Below are 23286 nucleotides of genomic sequence, written 5' to 3' on the forward strand. Positions count from 1 at the left end.
TTATGTCTGTCTCTGTCTCTGTCTGTCTGTCTGTCTCTCTCTCTCTCTCTCTCTCTCTCTCTCTCTCTCTCTCTCTCTCTCTCTCTCTCTCTCTCTCTCTCTCTCTCTCTCTCTCTCTCTCTCTCTCTCTCTCTCTCTCTCTCTCTCTCTCTCTCTCTGTGTGTGTGTGTGTGTGTGTGTGTTTGTGTGTGTTTCGTCCATGCATCATGCAATGCTATATTTTAATTTTCTAGCATCTATTAATACTTCCATGAATTATTTTCACACTAAACATCTTTTCGTTGCCCATATCACGAGTATATTACACAATGTCCTATATCTGTTCCTCTTTGACATTATTTTGCGCTTTCTACGTGGTTGTACCGTTAACATGTTTTTTCACATTAGAAAATACAGAATCATGCCATAATTATTCTCAATCGAACTAATTTGGGTTTGATGATTCTGTTTGCCTTTACGGTTCTCATTGGAGATTTACCTAACCTTTATAATATAAATTATCTGCAAATAATTGTGATGTATGAAAACACTATGGGCGAATTAATGACTGGCGACTAGATTTTACATTGCGCTGCATTATTAGTTTTTTTAAATGGCGACCGAAGTCAGGGGAATCAGACGTCTTAGATAATGTGTTTGGGACAAACTAACAGACTACTGCCGGGGCACCAGTAGGACAATTAATGCAGAGACTGGCAATTGGCGGGATTCTCACCCCAAGGCTATCGGGTAATCCGTGTAAAGTGACTGTCCAAGTTAACAACACACGTCCTTGTCTGGCGAAGCAAGGGTGGACCTAAAGAAGGGGAGGAGGGGTTCTTGTCCCTCCTTTAAAAAAAAATGTCCCTTTTTAATATAAACGTCATTGAAGTGTCCTTCTGACTGAGTTAGTCCATCTGCTTTTGGTTCCCCCTAAACTATTTCCTGGATTCTCCCTAAAAACAATAAATGGCACCTTGTTTGAATACATTTTTTAAATATAATTTTCATTGAAGTGCCCTTTTGAAGGAGTTGGACCATCTGCCCTTGGTTCCCCCTGAACTATTTTCTGGATTCTCCCTAAAAAAAAATAAGTGTCACCTTGTTTGAATACATTTTGTTTTGTTTTTACAAAGTGACAAAATGTTTTGAAGTGCCCTTTTGAGGGAGTTGACCCATCTGTCCTTGGTTCCCCTAAATTATTTCCTGGGTCCTCCTTAAAAAGAAAGTGGCACCTTGTTTGAACACATTTTTTTTTACAATTTTCTTTGAAGTGCTCTTTTAAGGGAGTTGTCCGATCTGCTCTTGGTTCCACCTAAAATATTTTTCGGGCCCACCCTTGCAGATCCAAGGGAAAGGGCCTAAGGGTACCTGTCCCTTCCTTAAAAAATAAAATTCCCCTTTGTTTGGACAAATATATATATTTTTTTTTTTACTTAAGTGCTCTTTTCAACAAGTGGTCCCCTCCTTAAAAATATATCCTGTATTAGCCCTTGCGAAGTCAAATATTGTGTCCAATATAGGCGTGCTTGAACAGTTTTGAGGTGGAAAAGTTAAAGTTTTGTTTAACGACACCACAAGATCACATTGATTAATTAATCATCAGCTATTGGATGTCAAACATCTGGTAATTCTGACATGTATTCTTAGAGGAAACCCGCTACAGTTTTACCACTATCAGGTCTACTGGTCATAGGGCTTCAGAGCAAGCTGTCGTAGTGCACGCCTGTCATGGGCGCAGGTGTCGACTTACGTCGGCTCCTTCGTCCAGGACAGAAAGGAAATGTTTTATTTTATTTAACGACGCACTCAACACATGTTTTATTTACGGTTATATGGCGTCAGACATATGGTTAAGGACCACACAGATATTGAGAGAGAAAACCCGCTGTCGCCACTTCATGGCCTACTCTTTTCGATTAGCAGCAAAGGACCTTTTTATATGCACCATCCCATAGACAGGATAGCACCTACCACGGCCTTTGATGTACCAGTCGTGGTGCACTGGCCGGAGCGAGAAATAGCCCAATGGGCCCACTGACGGGGATTGATCCCAAACCGACCGCGCATCAAGCAAGCGTTTTACCACTGGGCTACGTCCCGCCCCTCCTGGACACGATAGCAGTAAGGGATCTTTTATATGCACTTTGCAACAGACAGGATAGACAATATCACGGTCTTGGATAGACAATATCACTGCAGGATAGACAATATCACGGCCTTGGATAGACAATATCACGGCCTTGGATAGACAATATCACGGCGTTGGATAGACAATATCACGGCCTTGGATAGACTAGTCGTGGTGCACTGATTGGGACGGGGAAAAAACTCGTAATCAGACAATTTCACTGAGGACCAGAGTTGAAATCTCTAGACATATTGCATTAGCCCTTGGGAGACCTTATAGTTCAAGTGCTTCTGGACTCGTTATTCGTGATGGTTGGGGCATTTTTCTGGTGGAAGTATGCCGAAAATTACTCACACTCACAATCGCAGACGATCAGGCATTGGTGGTCTGATGGTTAAGCTATGGAAGTCAGTATTGACAGGTATTGGGTTCCCATCCCGGCACCGACCCCGATCTCTTTACAGGGTAAGTTCTAATATCTCACTGGGTAGGGGTGAGGGTAAGATCCCGACACCTACGTCTCTCTCACGAACAACTAACTGTCCTGGATAGACAGCCCAGATAACTACGGTGTGAGCCCAGAACAGCGTGCTTGAACCTTAGTTGAACATAAGCACAAAAATCAAGTTAAAATGGCATCAAGACTGGTAGACACTGGGTACCGGCTTTTTCTTCAGAGTAAGATTTGACTGTTCAGGTGGGCGACATAAATTCACTATATTCCGACTTCTATCTCACTAGGAGGTGGGACGTAGTCCAGTGGTAAAGCGCTCATTGGGTGAGCGGTCGGTGTGGGATCGATCCCCATCGGTGGCCCATTGGGCTATTCATCGTCCCAGCCAGTGAATCACGACTGGTATATCAAAGGCCGTGATATGTGATATCCTGTGTGTGGGATGGTGAATATAAAAGACCCCTTGCTACTAATAGAAAAAAGGTAGCGGGTTTCCTCTCAGATTATAATATGTCAAAAATTACCAAATGTTTGACATCCAATAGCCGATGATTTATAAATCGATGTGCTCTAGTGGTGTCGTTAAACAAAACACACTTTCTATCTCACTACCCTCCGTCTACTAACAACTAACCAACTAATTCTGGACAGACAGCTCAAATAACAACGGAGTGTGCCCAGCAAGACGTTATCGAACCTTAATTGGACATATGAAAGAACATCAACTTAAAATATAAAAGTAATGTTTTATTTAAAGACGCACTCAACACATTTTATTTACGGTTATATGGCGTCAGACATATGGTTAAGGACCACACAGATTTTGAGAGGAAACCCGCTGTCACCACTACATGGGCTACTCGCTACATATTGCCATTAGTAGCAAGGTATCTATTATATGCGCCATCCCACAGACAGGGTAGCACATACCACGGCCTTTGATCTACCGACGGGGATCGATCCCAGACCGACCGCGCATCAAGCGAGCGTTATACAACTGGGCTATGTCCCGCCATTAGACCACTAACAGAAACAACCTGCCCATAACACAAGAAAGAAAGGAATGTTTTATTTTAACGACGCACTCAACACGTTTTATTTATGGTTATATGGCGTTGGACATAGGGTTAAAGACCAAACATATATTGAGAGAGGAAGCCCGCTGTCGCCACTTCATGAGCTACTCTTTTCGATTAACAGCCAGGGATATTTTATATGCACCATCCCACAGACAGGCTAGTACATGCCACGGCCTTTGATATACCAGTCGTGGTGCACTGGCTGGAACGAGAAATAATCCAATGGGCACACCGACGGGGAGAACATAAGACTCCAACGTGTAAATTAGCAGGATTCAATACTTCTACACCGGCTGGTAGTTTTGTATAACTGCATATTGATGATGGATGACCGATCTGACTTTCACAAGGAAAATTTCAATCCCTGATTGATGTTTTGCACTTTCGGTCTGCTGCTTCCGTGCAACCTTAAATGGCTAAATAAGACACAAGCGGCTTTGGCGTCATTATTGTTCTTTTAGTGTTTCCTCACACATATACCGGATTCTTAAAGGGACATTCCCGAGTTTGATGCATTGTAAGATGTTTCTGACTAACAAAATATTTCTACGATTAAACTTTAGAATATCAGTATCTATATATTCAATGTATTTCTGGTCGTCTTAATATTTGTATGAAGCCCAACTTCGATTCTGTCTTCAAATAATTTCATACGTACAAAAAAAAAACATATTTTAGGAAATAAAATGAAATTTAACTTAGTACAAATATTAGAACGATCAGAAATACGTTTAATATACATCCACTAATATTTTATGCAGAAAAATATATTTGATATGTAATTACATTAGTTAAAAAGTCTCTGTGAATCGATAACATTTTAAAAATTGCATCAAACTCAGGAATGTCCCTTTAAAGGTGCATTGTCCTTCAAAAATATTATATTGCATTTGTGGTTGAAACTTACAGTTTGTGTTTAGCATTTACGATTTTGTTTGTTTTTAAGGTGAAATAACATTTGATATTTTGACATTGGATTCTTAGAGAGGAATCCGCTACATTTTGTCATTAGTAGCAAGTGATATTTTATATACACCGGCCCACAGACAGGATAGCACATGTCAAAGCCTTTTATATACCAAACTTTGTGCACTGACTAGAACGAGAACCAGCCCAATGGGCCCACCAACAAAGTAAAATAATTTATTTTTTATTAGTTAAAAAAAATAAAAATCACAAAATCACAAAAAAAAACCCCAAAAAACAAACAAAAAAAACAAAACATAATGTTGTTTTTTTTTAATGACATTTTCTTCTGACCATAACTTTCAATATCCGGTGACCGTCCCCGGAAGACGATGAGCCTCAGTTGAATGACAGAATGAGATAATGTCTTGGGACTATCGAGACTAGTTTTTTGATCGACAAGTCTACCCTATTCCTTACTTCCTGCGCTGACAGGTGCGATGAAAATGTTGATAATTTGCTCTGGCTTAGATTTCTTTCGTGTTGCGACATTATTGATAATCGACAAACTCCCCGGAGAAAACATTCAGTTGTTATCGGAAATTACAGAAAAACCGGGAAAACAATTATTAAAAAAAACACCTAAAAACGAAGAATTAAACAAAACAAAAACAAACCAGAAACAATTTTCTTGTAGGCCAGAATAAAAGTTACAGCGACAAATTCTTAGAACACCGGCGTCGGTGGCGTAGTGGTTAGGCCATCAGTCATACGGCTGGTAGGTACTACGTTCACACACCCGCACCAGGTCTCACCCAGAGCGAGTTTAACGACCCAATAGGTGTAAGGTCACTACATCAACTTATTTCTTTATTTCTCACTAACCACTAACCGCTAACCCTCTGACCTGGACAGACAGTCCAGATAGCTTAGGTGAGTGGCCAGGACAGCGTACTTCAACCGTAATTGGATATAAGCACGAAAATAAGTATAAATGAATAAAAATAAAAATTTGTAACTTCTTTTAAACAATTTTGAATCAGTTAATCAGGAGATCGTAGTCTCAACGGCAGAAACACAATACATGACGATATTACTGTACAGCAATTTAATCATGGAAAACAGTCCATATTTTGGCGCAGAATCTGTAGAACGTATTCTCATGTGACACAATTGTCAGTTTGATGCGAATCATGCTGCATAAAACCGTTTATTTATTTATTTATTTTTTTATCTATATTGAATTGAAATATTATATACAAGAAGGCCTCGCAAATTGAATAAATTGTGCCCAGTCAGCGAGCGCGTGTGAGGGTACATATATTTGTGTTAGGGTGTGTTGTTTGTGTGGTGTCGTGTGTGTGTGTGTGTGTGTGTGTGTGTGTGTGTGTGTGTGTGTAAAAAAAAAGAGAGAGAGAGACAGACAGACAGACAGACAGAGACAGTCAGACACACACACACACACACACCTGTAATCAGCGGTCACCTGTCTTAAGCGGCCACTTGTTTCCCCTCTCAAACGATATAGAATGTAACTGCACCTGTAATAAGCGGTCACCTGTCTAACGCGGCCACCTAAATCGGATTCCAAATCGCTAAAATACCTGTATTAAGCGTCCACATTACATGTGTACCATTATACAAAAGGGATATTTTAACAACAGCAAATAACCGATCTTCTCACCTTCAGGAATATTAGCACTCATTCAGTCCCGACATCTCTACTGGGTATCAATTAAGAAAGTATGACTCTGGAATGCACCTAATTGCCTCTGGGCGGACTACGCTTGACATTTGTAGATTCACTTACTATGAAATTAAATACTTAAATAGAAAAAGAAACAAACTTGTTGAGAACGGTTAATTTAATACATTCCATTTGCATTTTTTCTGTCATAAGTTGATTTTTTTTATTAGCAGTACAGATGGTAAAACAAGAAACAACAACAAATGTTTTAAAGACTATATCCTGTCTTAAGCGGCCACTTTATCTGCTTCCTTATGTGACTGCTTAAGACAGGTTTGACTGTATATATATATATATATATATATATATATATATATATATATATATATATATATATATAGAGAGAGAGAGAGAGAGAGAGAGAGAGAGAGAGAGAGAGAGAGAGAGAGAGAGAGAGAGAGAGAGAGAGAGAGTATTATATGCAAAAATATGGTTTCAACCAATATACTAATTAGGTAGGCTTTGGCAGAATTATCGTTGCATCACACTAAGATGTTGGTAATATCAGATTTTGTCTTAAACAGTATAATACTAGTATTATACAGCAGTCCTTTATCAATCCAACTTAGCGATCGCTTAATATCAGAATGTCTATGCTAAACGGCGCATTTCGAAATACATTCCTTCCTGAAATCAAATGCTAACAATGTTTCATGGCTAAAAAGTGATCTAAAACAGCAATTAACAAACAAATTGCGAGGCATGTTTGATTATTACAAGAAAACAAGAATTAAAATGTTGTTTCCACAGTTCATGCAGTTGTTGTCGTTGTTGTTGATGTTTTTGCTGCTGTTGATGCCACTACTACTCCTACTATTACCACTTCCATCAACACTGCTGCCACCACCACAACCCCTACTATTACAAACTACTACTTCTACTATTACCACCACCACCACCACCACCACCACCACCACCATTATTACAAACTACTACGTACTTCTACTACCAACAGCACTATTACAAACTACTACTACTGCTGCTACTGCTTCTACTATTACTACTACCACTATTATAAACTGCTACTACTACTACTGCTACTACTACTACTACTACTACTACCACCGCCACCACCACCACTACCACCACCACCACCACCACGACTACTTTTGCTGCTGCTACTACACCCTCCAAAAACAAATTATAGAAAACACTTCCGTAGGACTTTCCTTTGGCACTGTCACGTATAAAGAACATTATAAATACTTATAATAAATAGGGTTAGGGTTAGGTGCCAAAGGAAAGTCCTTCCAAAACTTCAATATGAAAATTTAAATATGTGAAGCAAAGAAAATAAAACTCACTAGGTTTTCCTGGTGCGATACGGCCCATTCTCCGACAAAACACAGAAACCAGAAAGTTTTCAACAGCATTGTTGAGATCTCGACGTCGTCGTTTTTTAATTCTTGATGTTGCTGTTGTTCTTCCTTAACACTTCCCACAAGTCGTTGATGACATTCAACACGACGACACCCTCGACGGACACTGCGGCAGTGCTACAACAGAAAGCTATAAATATGTGTTAACGTAGTCCGCCTACGGGAATTAGACCACGCCCATAATAACGCAAACCAAACTACGGAATTATTGATGGCAGGCAAACGAATTGGCTGCCTGTCTGATAGGATGGCACAAGCCGAAACCGACCCCAATGCGGGTCGCATCGATCTCCGCGTGTTTCACGATTTGTAATTAAATCGTGGGGGTCTATCATTCAATACCTAACACACACGACTCTATCTCAGGGATAGTTCTAGGTCAGCAATGAACGTTTAAAAAGGATACTTTTGAGTATTTTGACGAGCTTTTTAACCAAGTTTTCGGCACCTGTGTGAAAGTATAGTTAATGTTGAAGTATGTTTTCTTTAGAGGCACCTCTGTAAAAATTAAAGTTTGTTTGTTTAACGACACCACTAAAGCACATTGATTTTATTAGCCATAGGTTATTGGATGTCAGACATTTGGTAATTTCGACATATATTCTTAGAAAGGAAATCTACAACATTTTTTTTTTTTCCGTTAGTGGCAAAGGATCTGTTACATGCACTATCATACAGATATGCTAATGCCAGTTTAGGTGTACTGGTTGGAACGAGAAATAGCCAAGACAGACCGCGCATCAGCCGAGCGCTTTACCACTGGGCTACGTCCTACCTCAGCGAAACTACCAGGGGCGCGTTCCACGAAGCGATCTTAGCGCTAAGATCATCTTAAGTGCATCAGGTAGTTATGCAGTTAAGGTTATCTTTGAACTAAGATCGCTTCGTGGAACCACACAGATTTTGAGAGGAAACCCGATGTCGCCACTACATGGGCTACTCTTTCCGATTAGCAGCAAGGGATCTTTTATTTTCGCTTCCCACAGGCAGGATAGCACAAACCATGGCCTTTGTTGAACCAGTTATGGATCACTGGTCGGCGTAAGTGGTTTACACCTACCCATTGAGCCTTGCGGAGCACTCACTCAGGGTTTGGAGTCGGTATCTGGATTAAAAACACCATGCCTCGACAGAGATCCGAACCCAGTACCTACCAGCTTGTAGACCGATGGCCTAACCACGACGCCACCGAGGCCGGTATATGGCTTAAAGAAGAAGCACCTCTAAAGAATACAAGTTTGTCGGGTTTTTGTAATCTAAAATTCGTGAACGTAATTCCCAACTAAAACCGACCAATTTGTTTTTGATGTTGTACAAAGTGCGCATTTTAACTCCTCGGAAATAAAAGAAGCGTGGGGCCATTGGGCTATTTCTCGTTCTAACCAGCTCACCACGACTGGTATACGAAAGGCTGTGGTATGTGTTGTCCTGTCTGCAGGATGGTGCATATAAAAGATCCCTTTCTGCTACTGGAAAAAAACTTAGCGGGTTTCCTCTCTGAGAAGATATGTCAAAACTATCAAAGGTTTGACACCCAATAGCCGATGATTAATACATCAATGTGTTCTAGTGGTGTCCTGAAACAAAACAAACTTCTTGCAGTGGTGTCAATTTGAGAAAAAGAAGAAACACCCAATAGTTTATGGTTTAAACAATTATAGTAACATTCTACTGGTTTATATCGACCATCTGGAGGGATTTAAGCCATTTTGAATAACCACCATTCGTGTAGTCTTACACAGTACAACAAACAAGCATCTCATTTGAGCTGAATTTGACCACGCCTACGTCTAGGCAATTAGTTTTCGTTAAACGATTGCAAACTATTTTGACTGCTTACCGAAGTGGTCAATTGGTTTAATGTGTAGCGTGAAAATCTAGTCTAGCAAGCGTTAACCAAAACGGCTGGCTGACATGATCTCAGACTGCAAAAAAAACACCAAAAAACCTCAACAAAAAACCATTCGCAAGACTGAAGGGAATGTTTTATTTAACAACACACCCAACACATTTTCTTTACGGTTATATGGTCGCAAAACTGGTTCATGCGCTTGGTGTGGGGGGGGGGGGGGGGGGTGCAGGGGCGTCGTGGTTAGGCCATCGGTCTACAGGCTCGTAGGTACTGGGTTCGGATCCCAAACCCTGAGTGAGTGCTCCGCAAGGCTCAATGGGTAGGTGTAAACCACTTGCACCGACCAATGATCCATAACTGGTTCAACAAAGGTCATGGTTTGTGCTATCCTGCCTGTGGGAAGCGCAAATAAAAGATCCCTTGCTGCTAATCGGAAAGAGTAGCCCATGAAGTGGCGACAGCGGGTTTCCTCTCAAAATCTGTGTGGTCCTTAACCATATGTCTGACGCCATATAACCGTAAATAAAATGTGTTGAGTGCGTCGTTAAATAAAACATTTCTTTCTTTCTCTAAGACCATATGTCAGGATTACCAAATGTTTGACATAGAGTTGCCGATGAATAAAGCAATGTGCTCTAGTGGTGTCGTTAAACAAAAACAAACTTTAATTCGTCCTCAGAATGATCACACACACACACACGTGTTCGCATTCATACGTTCCATTGCTTACGAAAACTATAAAAAGTGTTTCGACTCCGTATTGGTGTACCCGAGTGGTAAAGCGTCCGTTCGATGCGTGGTCGGTCTCGGATCGATCCCCGTCGGTGGGCCCATTGGGCTGTTTCTTACTCCAGCCAGTGCACCACGACTGGTACATCAAAGGCCGTGGTATGTGCTATCCTGTCTATTGAATGGTGCATATAAAAGATCCCTTGCTGCTAATCGGAAAGAGTAGCCCATGAAGTGGCAACAGCGGATTTCCTTCCTCAGTGTCTGTGTGGTTCTTAACCATATGCCCGACGTTAAACATTCATTCATTCATTCTTTCTTATTATGACATATTTTGGAATCCGTTTCGTGCAGAGATAGTGCATTGAATATGTTAATGACAGATTCATATATATATATATATATATATATATTGTTTGGAGTACTATTGGTGAGTAGATTAATGAAGATTATTGTCAGCTTTCTATAAAAAAAAGGCCTTCGGTCAAAATCTATAAAAAGGGCGTGTGGTTTGAGGGCGGAGAATCTACTTTAAGGACTTAAAAATTGGTTTATTAATAATCGGCTATTGGATGTCAATTTTTTATGAAATTTTTTTTTTGGCATATAGTATAAGAAAGGAAATCCGCTACATTTTTTTCATTAGTAGCAAGGGATCTCTTATATGCACCATCCCATAGACAGGGCAGCACATGCCACGGCCTTTGATATACCATTCGTGGCGCACTGGCTGGAGCGAAAAATAGCACAATGCACCCATCGACGGGGATCGATCCAAGACCGACCACGCATCAGGCGAGCGCTTTACCATTGGGTTCCTGTCCCGAGTCGGGCCCCCGATCTTATCGGAGGCCGGACTCGTGATGCGCGTGTTCGAAACCCTAGTGGTAAATGAGCACGTTAAACTAGTTACCTACCTACCTACCTTGTCATGAGTGTCATGCAGTGAATATAAAGAGAAAAAGAAAGAAAGAAAGAAAGAAAGAATGTTTTATTTAACGACGCACTCAACACATTTTATTTACGGTTATATGGCGTCAGACATAATATGGTTAAGGACGACACAGATATTGAGAGAGGAAACCCGCTGTCGCCACTTCATGGGCTACGCTTTTCGATTGGCAGCAAGGGATCTTTTATATGCACCATCCCACAGACAGGGTAGTACATACCACGGCCTTTGATATATCAGTAGTGGTGCACTGGCTGGAACGAGAAACAGCCCAATGGGCCCACCGACGGGGATCGATCCCAGGCCGACCGCGCATCGAACGAGCGCTTTGCCACTGGGCTACGTCCCGCCCCCGGAGAACAAGGGTTAGAGGTGTATCCAGTTCAAACAGTATTTAGGTGTTCTACTTAAGGCTTAGACACCTACCCGTATCGTTTCAACTCCAATCACCGGCCTCGGTGGCGTCTTGGTTATAGCCATCGGACTACAGGCTGGTAGGTACAGGGTTCGCAGCCCGGTACCGGCTCCAACTCAGAGCGAGTTCTTAAGGGCTCAATGAATAGGTGTAAGCCACCACACTCTCTTCTTTCTCACTAACCACTAACCAATTAACAACTAACCCAGTGTCCTGGACAGCTGAGTGGTGTGTGTGTGTGTGTGTGTGTGTGTGTGTGTGTGTGTGTGTGTGTGTGTGTGTGCCCAGGAAAGCGTGTTTGAACGTTAATTGGATAGAAGCACGAAAATAAAGCACGAAGGGAGATGGTTTTACCACTATACGACCGATGACAATTGTTTCCAATACCTACCACTAAGGAATATAGTTTTCTGTAGAGACCATATCAAAGTGTGTTTGCAAATAGGCAATATTTTAAATCAATATTGGGACTTTAAACTTATTGAGGAAAACAGAACAGACACTTATAATCATGTTTTACTTTAATGCATTAGTCTGTGGGGTGGCACGGTACATCCTACGCAACTTTCTTGCTTTGTTTTCGAGCAATCGCCAGACGCGACAAAGTAAAGATTTCATTTAGATTATTGGAAGTAAAGACAACAAGAACATTGTCTTCTTAATGTACCTGAATGGGCTGAAGTGAAGAACAAATCGTGTGGACACGGCCGTGTATATCAAACGAATACCTATCGTGTAATGCACAACACCAATACACGGTTTCCGACAGTTTCTGACTGGATCCAGTGGAGCATGCTTCGAACCAGTGGTTGCCCACAACGAGAGCTTTCATCAATACGCTTCAAGCACGTGCTGAGTATCCACGGGAGAGTCAAGGGCTTAGCAGGCGATTGTTCAGGAGAACATGTTACGGTACAAGGATCCAGAAACAAGAACTGTAAATGAAAGCAGCTATTTTTGCCGGGACTCCAGAGGGTCTCCAGAATCACTAACATGAAATTGTCATTCCATTTTCTTGCATTTTGATATTGTTACTTGGTCGGAATTAATGGGAAAATGCAATCACCTAGAACAAGTTCTTGTAGATTGCTACAATTTACCCGGACATCTTATTCAGTTTATATTTAGGTGACGAAGAAATGGTGTGGGTTTTTTTTTTTCGTCAAGCAATTTTACAATGAGTTCTTAACAATGCTTATGGCAGACGACATATATCATACAAATGGGACATAATATATTTTATTTAATTTTACCTCGTTATATTTAATAATAACAACAACAACAACAGCAGCAGCAACAACAACAACAATAATAATAATAATAATAATAATAATGAATATAATGGTGATTGTATTGATGATGATAAAGATGATGATGAAGAAGAAGGAAGATGCCTTTGCTGCTGATAATGATGAAAAAGAACAAGATAATGTTGATAATGATGAAAATCTGTGTGTGTGTGTGTGTGTGTGTGTGTGCGTGTGTGTCTGTCTGTCTCTCTCTCTCTCTCTCTCTCTCTCTCTCTCTCTCTCTCTCTCTCTCTCTCTCTCTCTCTCTCTCTCGCTCTATATATATATAGATATTTATATATATATATATATATATATATATATATATATATATATATATATATATATATATATCTCTCTTCTCTCTCTCTCTTCTCTCTCTCTCTCTCTCTCTCTCTCTCTCTCTCTCTCTCAATCTCTCTCTCTCTCTCTCTCTCTCTCTCTCTCTCTCTCTCTCTCTCTCTCTCTCTCTCTCTCTCTCTCTCTCTCTCTCTCTCTCTCTCTCTCTTTCATCCCCCTAATATCAAAATGGCCATGTCTTGAAAACCATTCCTGCTACCACATCTAACGATACTAAAACAGACAGCAATGGTCGACGTCCAATACCCACCAAGCTCGCGAAGACAATACACTAATGAGCCAAGAGTCCACACAAGTACGATTACTCATGCTGGCATAATTTTGTTATCGTTACAAAGCTACATAGACCGAAGTATCTATGGCAGTTGTAATACTTCATTTGAAAAATGATTAATACGCGTTATTAATGGATTACTTAAGGGACTGTTTATCGAGTTATATTTATCTGCATTGCATACCACTGTGTTTCAAACCCTAGATGACCTTCAAACCCTAGATGGCCTTCGCTTTCAAATATACATCTTGATTTGGGGGCTTTCTTCATAAACTGCGTTCACACTCTCACTTTAAAGGGACATACCCTAGTTTTTAAACACTAACGTATATTTTTTTACTATTATAACCGTTTTTGATAACTTAAATTATACTTTACTTAGATTTTATTGTTTAGATTATCCATTTCCGTACATTCGAAGTGTGTTTGGGCATCCTGGTCAAACTGCATTTCTCATATTTTAAAACACGCACGTGCGTCTGAGAAGTAACAGTTATGGAGTCGAGTTTTAGTCTATTTTTAGATGGTATTTCACCATTTTAAAGTCACAGACTCATGTTTCACTCAATTGTAACTTTATCCAAATGTGTTACAGGTTTGTAGATTAACTAAACTTAGTGTTAATTTTCACGGGTTGAAACTAGAGTATGTCACTTTAAACTAGTTTAACTAGTTTAAAGTGTAAGTGTGTGCGCGATGCTATACTGATTATCAGTGAATTAGCTAAACTGGTATAGCTCAAACATTTCGGTATGTGGTTTAGTTAAACTAGTATAACTAACAGAGTTCAAAATATAAGAGTGAACTGTTTTAGTATAAGGCGGAAGTGACAGTGACGTTACATTTAAAACAAGCAGTAAGTGCATTATACCCGAGACAGACGCGCTTCGCTTGTTTGACATGATCGACAATACATTCGTCTTTAAAATATTATCGGCAACGACAGCTTGATCAATGCACACGCGTCGAGTTTTAGAGGTGCATACTCCATTAAAGGCACACTGTCACGGATTTAAGGACCTTATTTCTCTAAAAATGGATAATAAATAAAAATTACATTAATTGTTGGAAAAAGATTCTAGCTATCGCCTCAGTTTAACTGAACCATGATGGAATGAAATCATCTCGGCAATTTTAGTTTTTGAATTATGGACCATTGCCATAATTCAATTATTTGTACAAAATATAATTAATAAATGGAGTATGGTGGTTATGAAGATGGTTGAGTAAGGTACATTTAGGGACAAATCATTTTTTTTTAGTTCAGGTACTACTTTGTTAGAAAATTAAATAGGTCAGTGGTCTGTGACAATATGCCTTTAAATCTTTATGGCGGGACCAAAGAATTAGGTCGAGAGTTTGAGTTTTCGAAGGTCGTTATTACTACACGTAGTTTGTATAGCAACTCGGCCGGGACCGTCGCTTCAGATCGAGAGATCGAAGGTGGAGTGATCGAAGTTTGACTGTATATATAAATGAGCTTATGGCCTTACATACAATAAATGAATTATACGGCATTACCAAGAGTTTAACAGACTCGTAGTCCATTGCTGTCTTGGTGTGTTATGCAAGGAAAGGAAAGGATTTTTGTTTAACCACGCACTCAACACATTTTATTTACTGTTATATGGCGTCGGACATATGGTTAAGGAACACACAGTATTGAGAGAGGAAACCCACTGTCGTCACTTTACGGGCTACTCTTTTCCATTAGCAGCAAGGGATCTTTTATATGCATCATCCCATAGACAGGATAGCGCGTACCACTGCCTTTGATGTACCAGTCGTGGTGCATTGGCTGGAGCGAGAAATAGCCCGATGGGTCCACTGACGAGGATCGATCCCAGACCGACCGCGCATCAACTGGGCGCGTTGCAACTGGGCTACGTCTCTCCCCTTGGTGTGATGCACAAGTACCAGGATATAGCTGTTACACGTGTGAACGCTCGTCATTCCCAACCAAACGTGTTTTAGCTACACCAGGGGCCTAATTCACTAAATTCTCGCAACTTTACGATCGCAATGCAGTGCTAAAAGACTTGCCAAGAGGATGCTTTGTTGTCTAGCAGAGCCTAAGAGACCTTTGTGAATTAGGCTCCAGCATAGTTAAACCAGTTTAACTCAGGGGCGTAGGCTAGGGGGGTTGGGGGGGGGGGGTCGGTCGAAACCCCCCGCCTGAAGCAAATGGTTCGCTTTCAGAACTAAAACATACAGGTTTATACATATGGAGTTTCTGGTGGTGCAAAAACAAAATAGAAAAAGGTCCACTTGGTTCATATTCGAACCCCCCCCCCCCCCCAGGTCCAGATCACGCTACGCCCCAATAAGTATATCTGTGTTCACACTTACACAAGTTAAATTAACGTGTGTAAGTGTGAACATAGATATACTTATTGGTGTCGTGAAATAAACGGGGAATCCTTTATAAGAACCGCTTCAGACGGAGTCAACTCAAAATGTAACTGGGAAAGAAATTTTAGATACGATTATTAGTTTACCTGAGGAAAAAATGACTCCATTATTGATTAATTTCAACGGAAAAACAATCCATCAAAACCATAATATCATTTTGCAATTTCAAATTATTTGGAGAAAATACCTATCTTATATATGCGTTGTGGAGCCCCACCCCCACCCTTTTATTAGGCCTTTTTAATATCAATATTTTCATGGACGATTTTTTCATGTAAATGTGTTTCTGACACGAGTCTCAAGAAAATCAATCCCTGTGGCGAGCGTTAGCATATAGAGTCGCGATTAAACCTTTAAAGGGACATTCATGAGTTTGCTGCAATTTTTAAAGCGCTATCGACTAACAGAGACGTTTTAACTGTTGTAATTAGAAATCAAATATATTTTTCTGCATAATATATTAGTGGCTGTATATTAAACGTGTTTCTGATCGTTCTAATATTTGTACTAGGTTAAATTTCATTTTATTTCCTAAAATATATTTTTTTCGTACGTACGAAATTATTTGAAGACAAAATCCAGTTTGGGCTTCTTATAAATATTAAGACGAACAGAAACACATTAAATATACAGACACTGATATTCCAAACAAGAAAATATATTTAATATGTAAGTTTAATCGTAGAAATATTTTATTAGTCGGAAACATCTTACAATGCAGCAAACTCAGGAATGTCCCTTTAATAAAGTACACTTATAACGAACATGGAACGAACTACTGCATAGAACGAACTGATCGCAAAGTCCCGTTTTTTTGCATTTCGATAGGTTTCAGAAACGCAGGAAAAGCCCACCGTTTGCATGAGTTTATAGAAACAATCTTTAGAAGTCATTTGTGATCAGATCTTGTTAATATAACATGATATGACACTAGCAAAGATGTACCGAACGTCTACTGGCCGTTATTGAATTATGTTGCGTGTGTTTGACTGACATTTTGCTAAATCTGACATTTAACATTTCCAGTGTCATTTTGGGTGTTAAAGTGACCGCCCTCAGTTTGTTGCAATGGTTATATGTTACCGACTAACAGATACATTTTAATGACTAACATTACATATTAAATACATTTGTCTGGGGAAAAAAAAATATCAGTTTCAAAGTTTGTTTTGTTTAACGACACTACTAGAGCACATTGATGTATTATTCACGGCTATTGGGTGTCATACATTTGGTAATTTTGACATATAAACTTAGAGGAAACACGCTACATTTTTCCATTATTAGCATGGGATCTTTTATACGCATCATCCCACAGACATGATAGCACATACCACGGCCTTTGATTTACCAGTCGTGGTTCACTGGCTGGAGTGAGAAATAGTCCAATGGGCCCACCGACGGGGATCGATCCGAAATCGACCGCGCATCAAATGAGCGTTCTACCACTGGGCTACGTCCCGCCCCCTAAATTATCAGTCGCTGTAAACTAAATATGTTTCTGGTGGTTCTAGTATTTGAACTAGGTCAAACTTATTTCCCAACATATGTTTTCCTACGTTTTTCGTACGTACGAAATTAATGACAGACCAAATCCAGTTGTTGACTCCTTACAAACGTTAGCAATCTAATTAAAATTAGCTTCACTATTACATGTGGATCTAACACCAGCCAGTTGGAGCTCATGTCCACCAATCAAAACCTTACTTGCAGAATCCTGCCAGTGATTTAAAACTAACAAAACTGCGTAGTACCCAATGTCCAGGTAACAGTTCGTCTGTAAATAATAATTTAAATATTGACCAATCACATTTCGCCTTTTATAACGTTATTTGGGAGCATACAAATTCTAAAAATATCGGGCGAGTCTATTTTAGTGGCCGCAGTACAGCGAACCATACCAATACGTACGGGGTGGGTTATCAGTCTTCAATTTTACATTAACAATTATTTATTTATTTATAAAAAAAAACCTAAACTAAATCAGTCTTCAGCTTTACATTACAAATTATTTATTTTATAAAATAAAACATGTTTTAAGGCATTCGTAATTCACACGAAACATATCGTATACCCTCGGGATAATTCGGAATGTTTTCAAATTATTTTTAAATCACTGGCAGGATTCTGCAAGTAAGGTTTTGATTGGTGGACATGAGCTCCAACTGGCTGGTGTTAGATCCACATGTAATAGTGGAGCTAATTTTAATTAGATTGGTGGACATGAGCTCCAACTGGCTGGTGTTAGATCCACATGTAATAGTGGAGCTAATTTTAATTAGATTGGTGGACATGAGCTCCAACTGGCTGGTGTTAGATCCACATGTAATAGTGGAGCTAATTTTAATTAGATTGGTGGACATGAGCTCCAACTGGCTGGTGTTAGATCCACATGTAATAGTGGAGCTAATTTTAATTAGATTGGTGGACATGAGCTCCAACTGGCTGGTGTTAGATCCACATGTAATAGTGGAGCTAATTTTAATTAGATTGGTGGACATGAGCTCCAACTGGCTGGTGTTAGATCCACATGTAATAGTGGAGCTAATTTTAATTAGATTGGTGGACATGAGCTCCAACTGGCTGGTGTTAGATCCACATGTAATAGTGGCGCTAATTTTAATTAGATTGTGATTGGTGGACATGAGCTCCAACTGGCTGGTGTTAGATCCACATGTAATAGTGGAGCTAATTTTAATTAGATTGAAACGTTAGGACCACAAAAACCACAGTTACTATACAGTCTCTGGTATTCTAAACTATATTTAGTATATGATTTTTGTCGTTCAAAGATTTCAATATTTGGAAAAAATTCACAATGGCAGCTCGACATAATATCAAAATGGCCATGTATTAGAAACCAGAGCCGAGTTCAGCCAGACCGAGCGGAAAAGCGTCTGCTAGACTGGTTTATGCGCTTCACGGTAAATCCAAGTGTCACGTCAGGAACCAATAAAATATTTTGCGAATGTTAGTCAAACGTTTGCTGGCTGAACTTGGGGCTGGTGTTGTTAAACAGAAATGTATTTCCATTCCTGCTACCACAGGTAACAACTCGATGCGCCTAGTCATATATCGTGGTGCGCCTAGTCATATATCGTGGTGCGCCTAGTCATATATCGTGGTGCGCCTAGTCATATATCGTGGTACGCCTAGTCATATATCGTGGTACGCCTAGTCATATATCGTGGTGCGCCTAGTCATATATCAAGGTACACCTAGTCATATATCACGATACGCTTAGTCATATATCACGGTACGTATAGTCATATGTCAGTTCACGGTACGCCTAGTGATATATCAGTTCAAGGAACGTCTAGTGATATATCACGGTACGCCTAGTGATATATCACGTTACGCCTAGTGATATATCACGGTACGCCTAGTGATATATCACGATGCGTCTAGTCATATATCACGGCACGCCTAGTCATATATCATGGTACCCCTAGTCATATATCACGGTGCGGCTAGTGATATATCACAGCATAGTCGTATATCACGGTACACCTAGTCACATATCACGGTACACCTAGTCACATATCACGGTACACCTAGTCATATATCACGGTACGCCTAGTCATATATCACGGTACGCCTAGTCATATATCACAGTAAGCCTAGTCATATATCACGGTACGCCTAGTCATATATCACAGTAAGCCTAGTCATATATCACAGTACGCCTAGTCATATATCACGGTACGCCTAGTCATATATCACGGTGTGCCTAATCATATATCACAGCACGCCTAGTCATATATCACAGTACGCCTAGTCATATTTCACAGTACGCCCAGTCATATATCACAGTACGCCTAGTCATATATCACGTATATACACTTAAATCTACCAATTAAAAGTGCACGCCCTTGTTTCAATCCGTAAAAATAGATACTAAGTTTCGAGATAGATATTCGGGCAAAATGAGATTGACTGAAACCTTTTCACCAGGTATTCTCATCATTCTACCCACATTATTATTTGTAATTCATGTAAAAATGCATAAGAATTTCGTTGGCAACCTTACATTTAGCTCAGTAATGCTAATATGAATAAATGTTAACCCGATTCGGGCATTTTCGTTCAATTTCATCAAAAATCGCCCTCTCCCACTCCCTCCCCCAACAAAAATTGGAGCCCGTACGCCTATGATGTGGTACGACTGCCCAGAGGATTGATATATTCACTTCTAGAGCCAAGAAGGCCATATCGATTGGGATCCCGTCCCAACATTAAAGCTACGGTCTGGAGTATAGTTTTATTAGCTAACCATTTACTATAGATTATCCACATTATTTGCTTCCATCTGCACGCCATTCCTCGATATCCTACACAGCCAGTCGCTAATCTAGTTCTCGTAAAACTGCGCGTTTTACTGGCCTGGCCTTTAACGTCTACTCCGCTGTAAAGTGAACCAGTCTATTGCAGAACAAGCTGACATGCAGGCGCGGGGGCAGGGATTTATACAAGGGGGGGGGGGTGTCTAGAATGTGGCGAGTGAAGTTTACAAGGGGCGATGTCCTGCTCCCACGGAAAATACATGCACAATGATAAAATATTGCTTAAGCCGGGTGTGTGTATGTGTGGGGTGTAGGGGTGTTTGTGTGTGTGTGTGGGGGGGGGGGGGGGGGGGGGGGGCGGGGACTGCACACGTGGCTAAATAAAGCCATTTGATAGAGAAAACCAGAGCAGTGCCTGAAGTGTGTTTTTATTTAAAGGGGCATTCCTGAGTTTGCTGCAATTTTAAAGATGTTATCGACTAACAGAGACTTTTTAACGATTGTAATTACATATCGAATATATTTTTCTGCATAAAATATTAGTGGCTGTATATAAAACGTGCTTCTGATCGTTCTAATATTTGTACTAGGTTAAATTTCATTTTATTTCCTAAAATATGTTTTTTCGTACGTCCAAATTATTTGAAGACAAAATCCAGTTTGGGCTTTTAGCTAACATTAAGACGACCAGAAACACATTGAATATACAGACACTGATATTCTAAACAAGAAAATATATTTAATATGTAAGTGTAATCGTAGAAATATTTTATCAGTCGGACACATCATACAAGACCTGCTTCTCACTAATCGTTTTGGTCACATATGGTATAATCAAAATGTAGAAAATCGCAATACATTTATATTACTATCCAAACAGAGAATGACTGATCAAGTTACCCAATCTATGTATGCTGTATTCAACAATTCTCCAAAATGTCTGTTATACAAATTCGTTGTTAATAATTATTGCTTACAACATTATTTGCAGAAACCTATTGCCTTGAAATACAAACATATTTTCAGTAAATATAGATTATCTTCCCATAATCTCTTTATAGAAACGGGCAGATACCACAATATTGACAGGAATAATAGAATTTGTCGTCTGTGCAATATGAATGTAGTAGAAGACGAATATCACTTTCTTCAGTAACATAAGAGATAAATATATTAAACCTTTTTATTACAATAAACCATCAACATTTAAATTCACGCAACTACTGTCCAGCGACAATTCAAAACAGCTAACTAAATTGTGTAAGTATTTGAAAACTGCTACCACGCATAGAACAGACAATATATGACATGTGTTATTATTGTATATTATTGCTATGCATGCATTACCCATTTACTATAGAATTTTATCGATTGTAACCCGATGCTACATACAATTCCCCGCAGTGTACACATTAAATTATTTTATATATAAGTATGTATGTATGCCTACAGGTAGTACTAAACCAAATAACTTCCGGCTGGGTCAAAGTTCGAGGTGCACCGAACTTTTGATAGAGAAGTGAACACCACAGGTCCTGTGATTGGTTATAAATGTGAGTGTGTTGGTTGTAAAATAAATTAGTTTCATCTGGGCTAAAAAGGTATGCAATTTTATTTCATCTAGTACCACTGTGTCAAGTAGCCTTGTGCTTGGAACATGTATGGTGTACCTGTAAAAAAAAGTACTCAAATTTTGTGCGGAACTAGGGTAGTCATAGACGCTACCTGTTATCTCAGAAATGAGCAGCTTGACACCCAATTTTTTGTGATTCACTTTAAGGGTGAGGGGTGGTAGTATTTATATCCGTGGCGTTTATGTCCATTGATACGTTGCAGGTAGGAGTTTTAGCCACATATGTTACTATTGTTGTCTATGGGATTTGATTTGGTAGTATACACCCTACAAAATGTATATCCCGTTACTTTTTTCCACTAGCAGCAAGGGATATTTTATAAAGGTTGTTTATTAGCTAGACACCACTAGAGCATATTGATTTATTAATGATCGGCCACTGGCTGACACGTAGTGTTTAAGAGGAATCCCGTTACATTTCCACATTCACAGCAATGGATCTTTTACAACAACAAAAATTGTTTAACGACACTACTAAATCACATTGATTTATTCATCATCGGCTACTGGGTGTTAAACAGAGGGTAATTCTGATACGTAGTTTTTAGAAGAATCCCGTTATATTTCCACACTAGCAGCAATGGGTATTTTACAAAGATTATTTTGTTTAACGACACTACTAGACCACATTTATTTATTCCTCATCGGCTACTGGGTGTTAAACAGTTGGTAATTCTGACACGTAGTGTTTAGGAGGAATCCCGTTATATTTCCCCATTCACAGCAATGGATCTTTTACAAATATCTTTTTGTTAAACGACACTACTAAATCACATTGATTTATTCAGCATCGGCTACTGGGTGTTAAACAGTGGGTAATTCTGACACGTAGTTTTTAGAAGAATCCCGTTATATTTCCACACTAGCAGCAATGGGTATTTTACAAATATTATTTTGTTTAACGACACTACTAGATCACATTTATTTATAACTCATCGGCTGTTGGATGTGACACATTTGGTAATACTCCGAGGAAACCAGCTATATTTTGTTTTCATTAGCAACAAGGGATCTATATTTTTGTGTGGGGTTTTTTGTGGGGTCCATCCCCAGTCAGTGCTACACAAATGGTATATGAAAGGTTGTGGTGTGTGTTCTCTCTGTAGTAAGGTCCGTATAAACGATCAGTTGCTGTTAATTGACACATTCTTCCTAAGACTGTGTCAGAATTCTTTAAAAAAAAAAAACCAAAACAAAAACAAAACAAAAAAAAAAAAAAAAAAACCCCACCAAGATAACCCACCAGAAAACCTAGTTTGTATCAGAAAACCTAGTTTGTATCAGAAAACCTAGTTTGTATCAGAAAACCTAGTTTGTATCAGAAAACCTAAAGAGTCTAACCCAAAAGATATTAGTCTGTCAGAAAAAGTTTGTTAATTTTATTTAACGACACCACTAGAGCACGTGGATCT

General features: G+C 39.5%; 1 protein-coding gene across 2 annotated transcripts in view; it reads right to left on the minus strand.

The window, feature by feature from the left end:
* Positions 1-7770, minus strand: part of LOC121374045 — a 54096-nt gene extending 46326 nt beyond the window's left edge. For both annotated transcript variants that reach the window (XM_041500942.1, XM_041500934.1), the window contains exon 1: positions 7601-7770. In XM_041500942.1, coding sequence (XP_041356876.1) covers positions 7601-7669 — 69 coding nt within the window. In that variant the 5' untranslated portion in view covers positions 7670-7770. The remainder of the gene's footprint in view (positions 1-7600) is intronic.
* Between the last annotated feature and the right edge of the window lie 15516 nt (positions 7771-23286).

Source organism: Gigantopelta aegis, chromosome 1 (assembly GCF_016097555.1).
Source record: "Gigantopelta aegis isolate Gae_Host chromosome 1, Gae_host_genome, whole genome shotgun sequence".
Classification (NCBI taxonomy): Eukaryota; Metazoa; Mollusca; class Gastropoda; order Neomphalida; family Peltospiridae; genus Gigantopelta; species Gigantopelta aegis.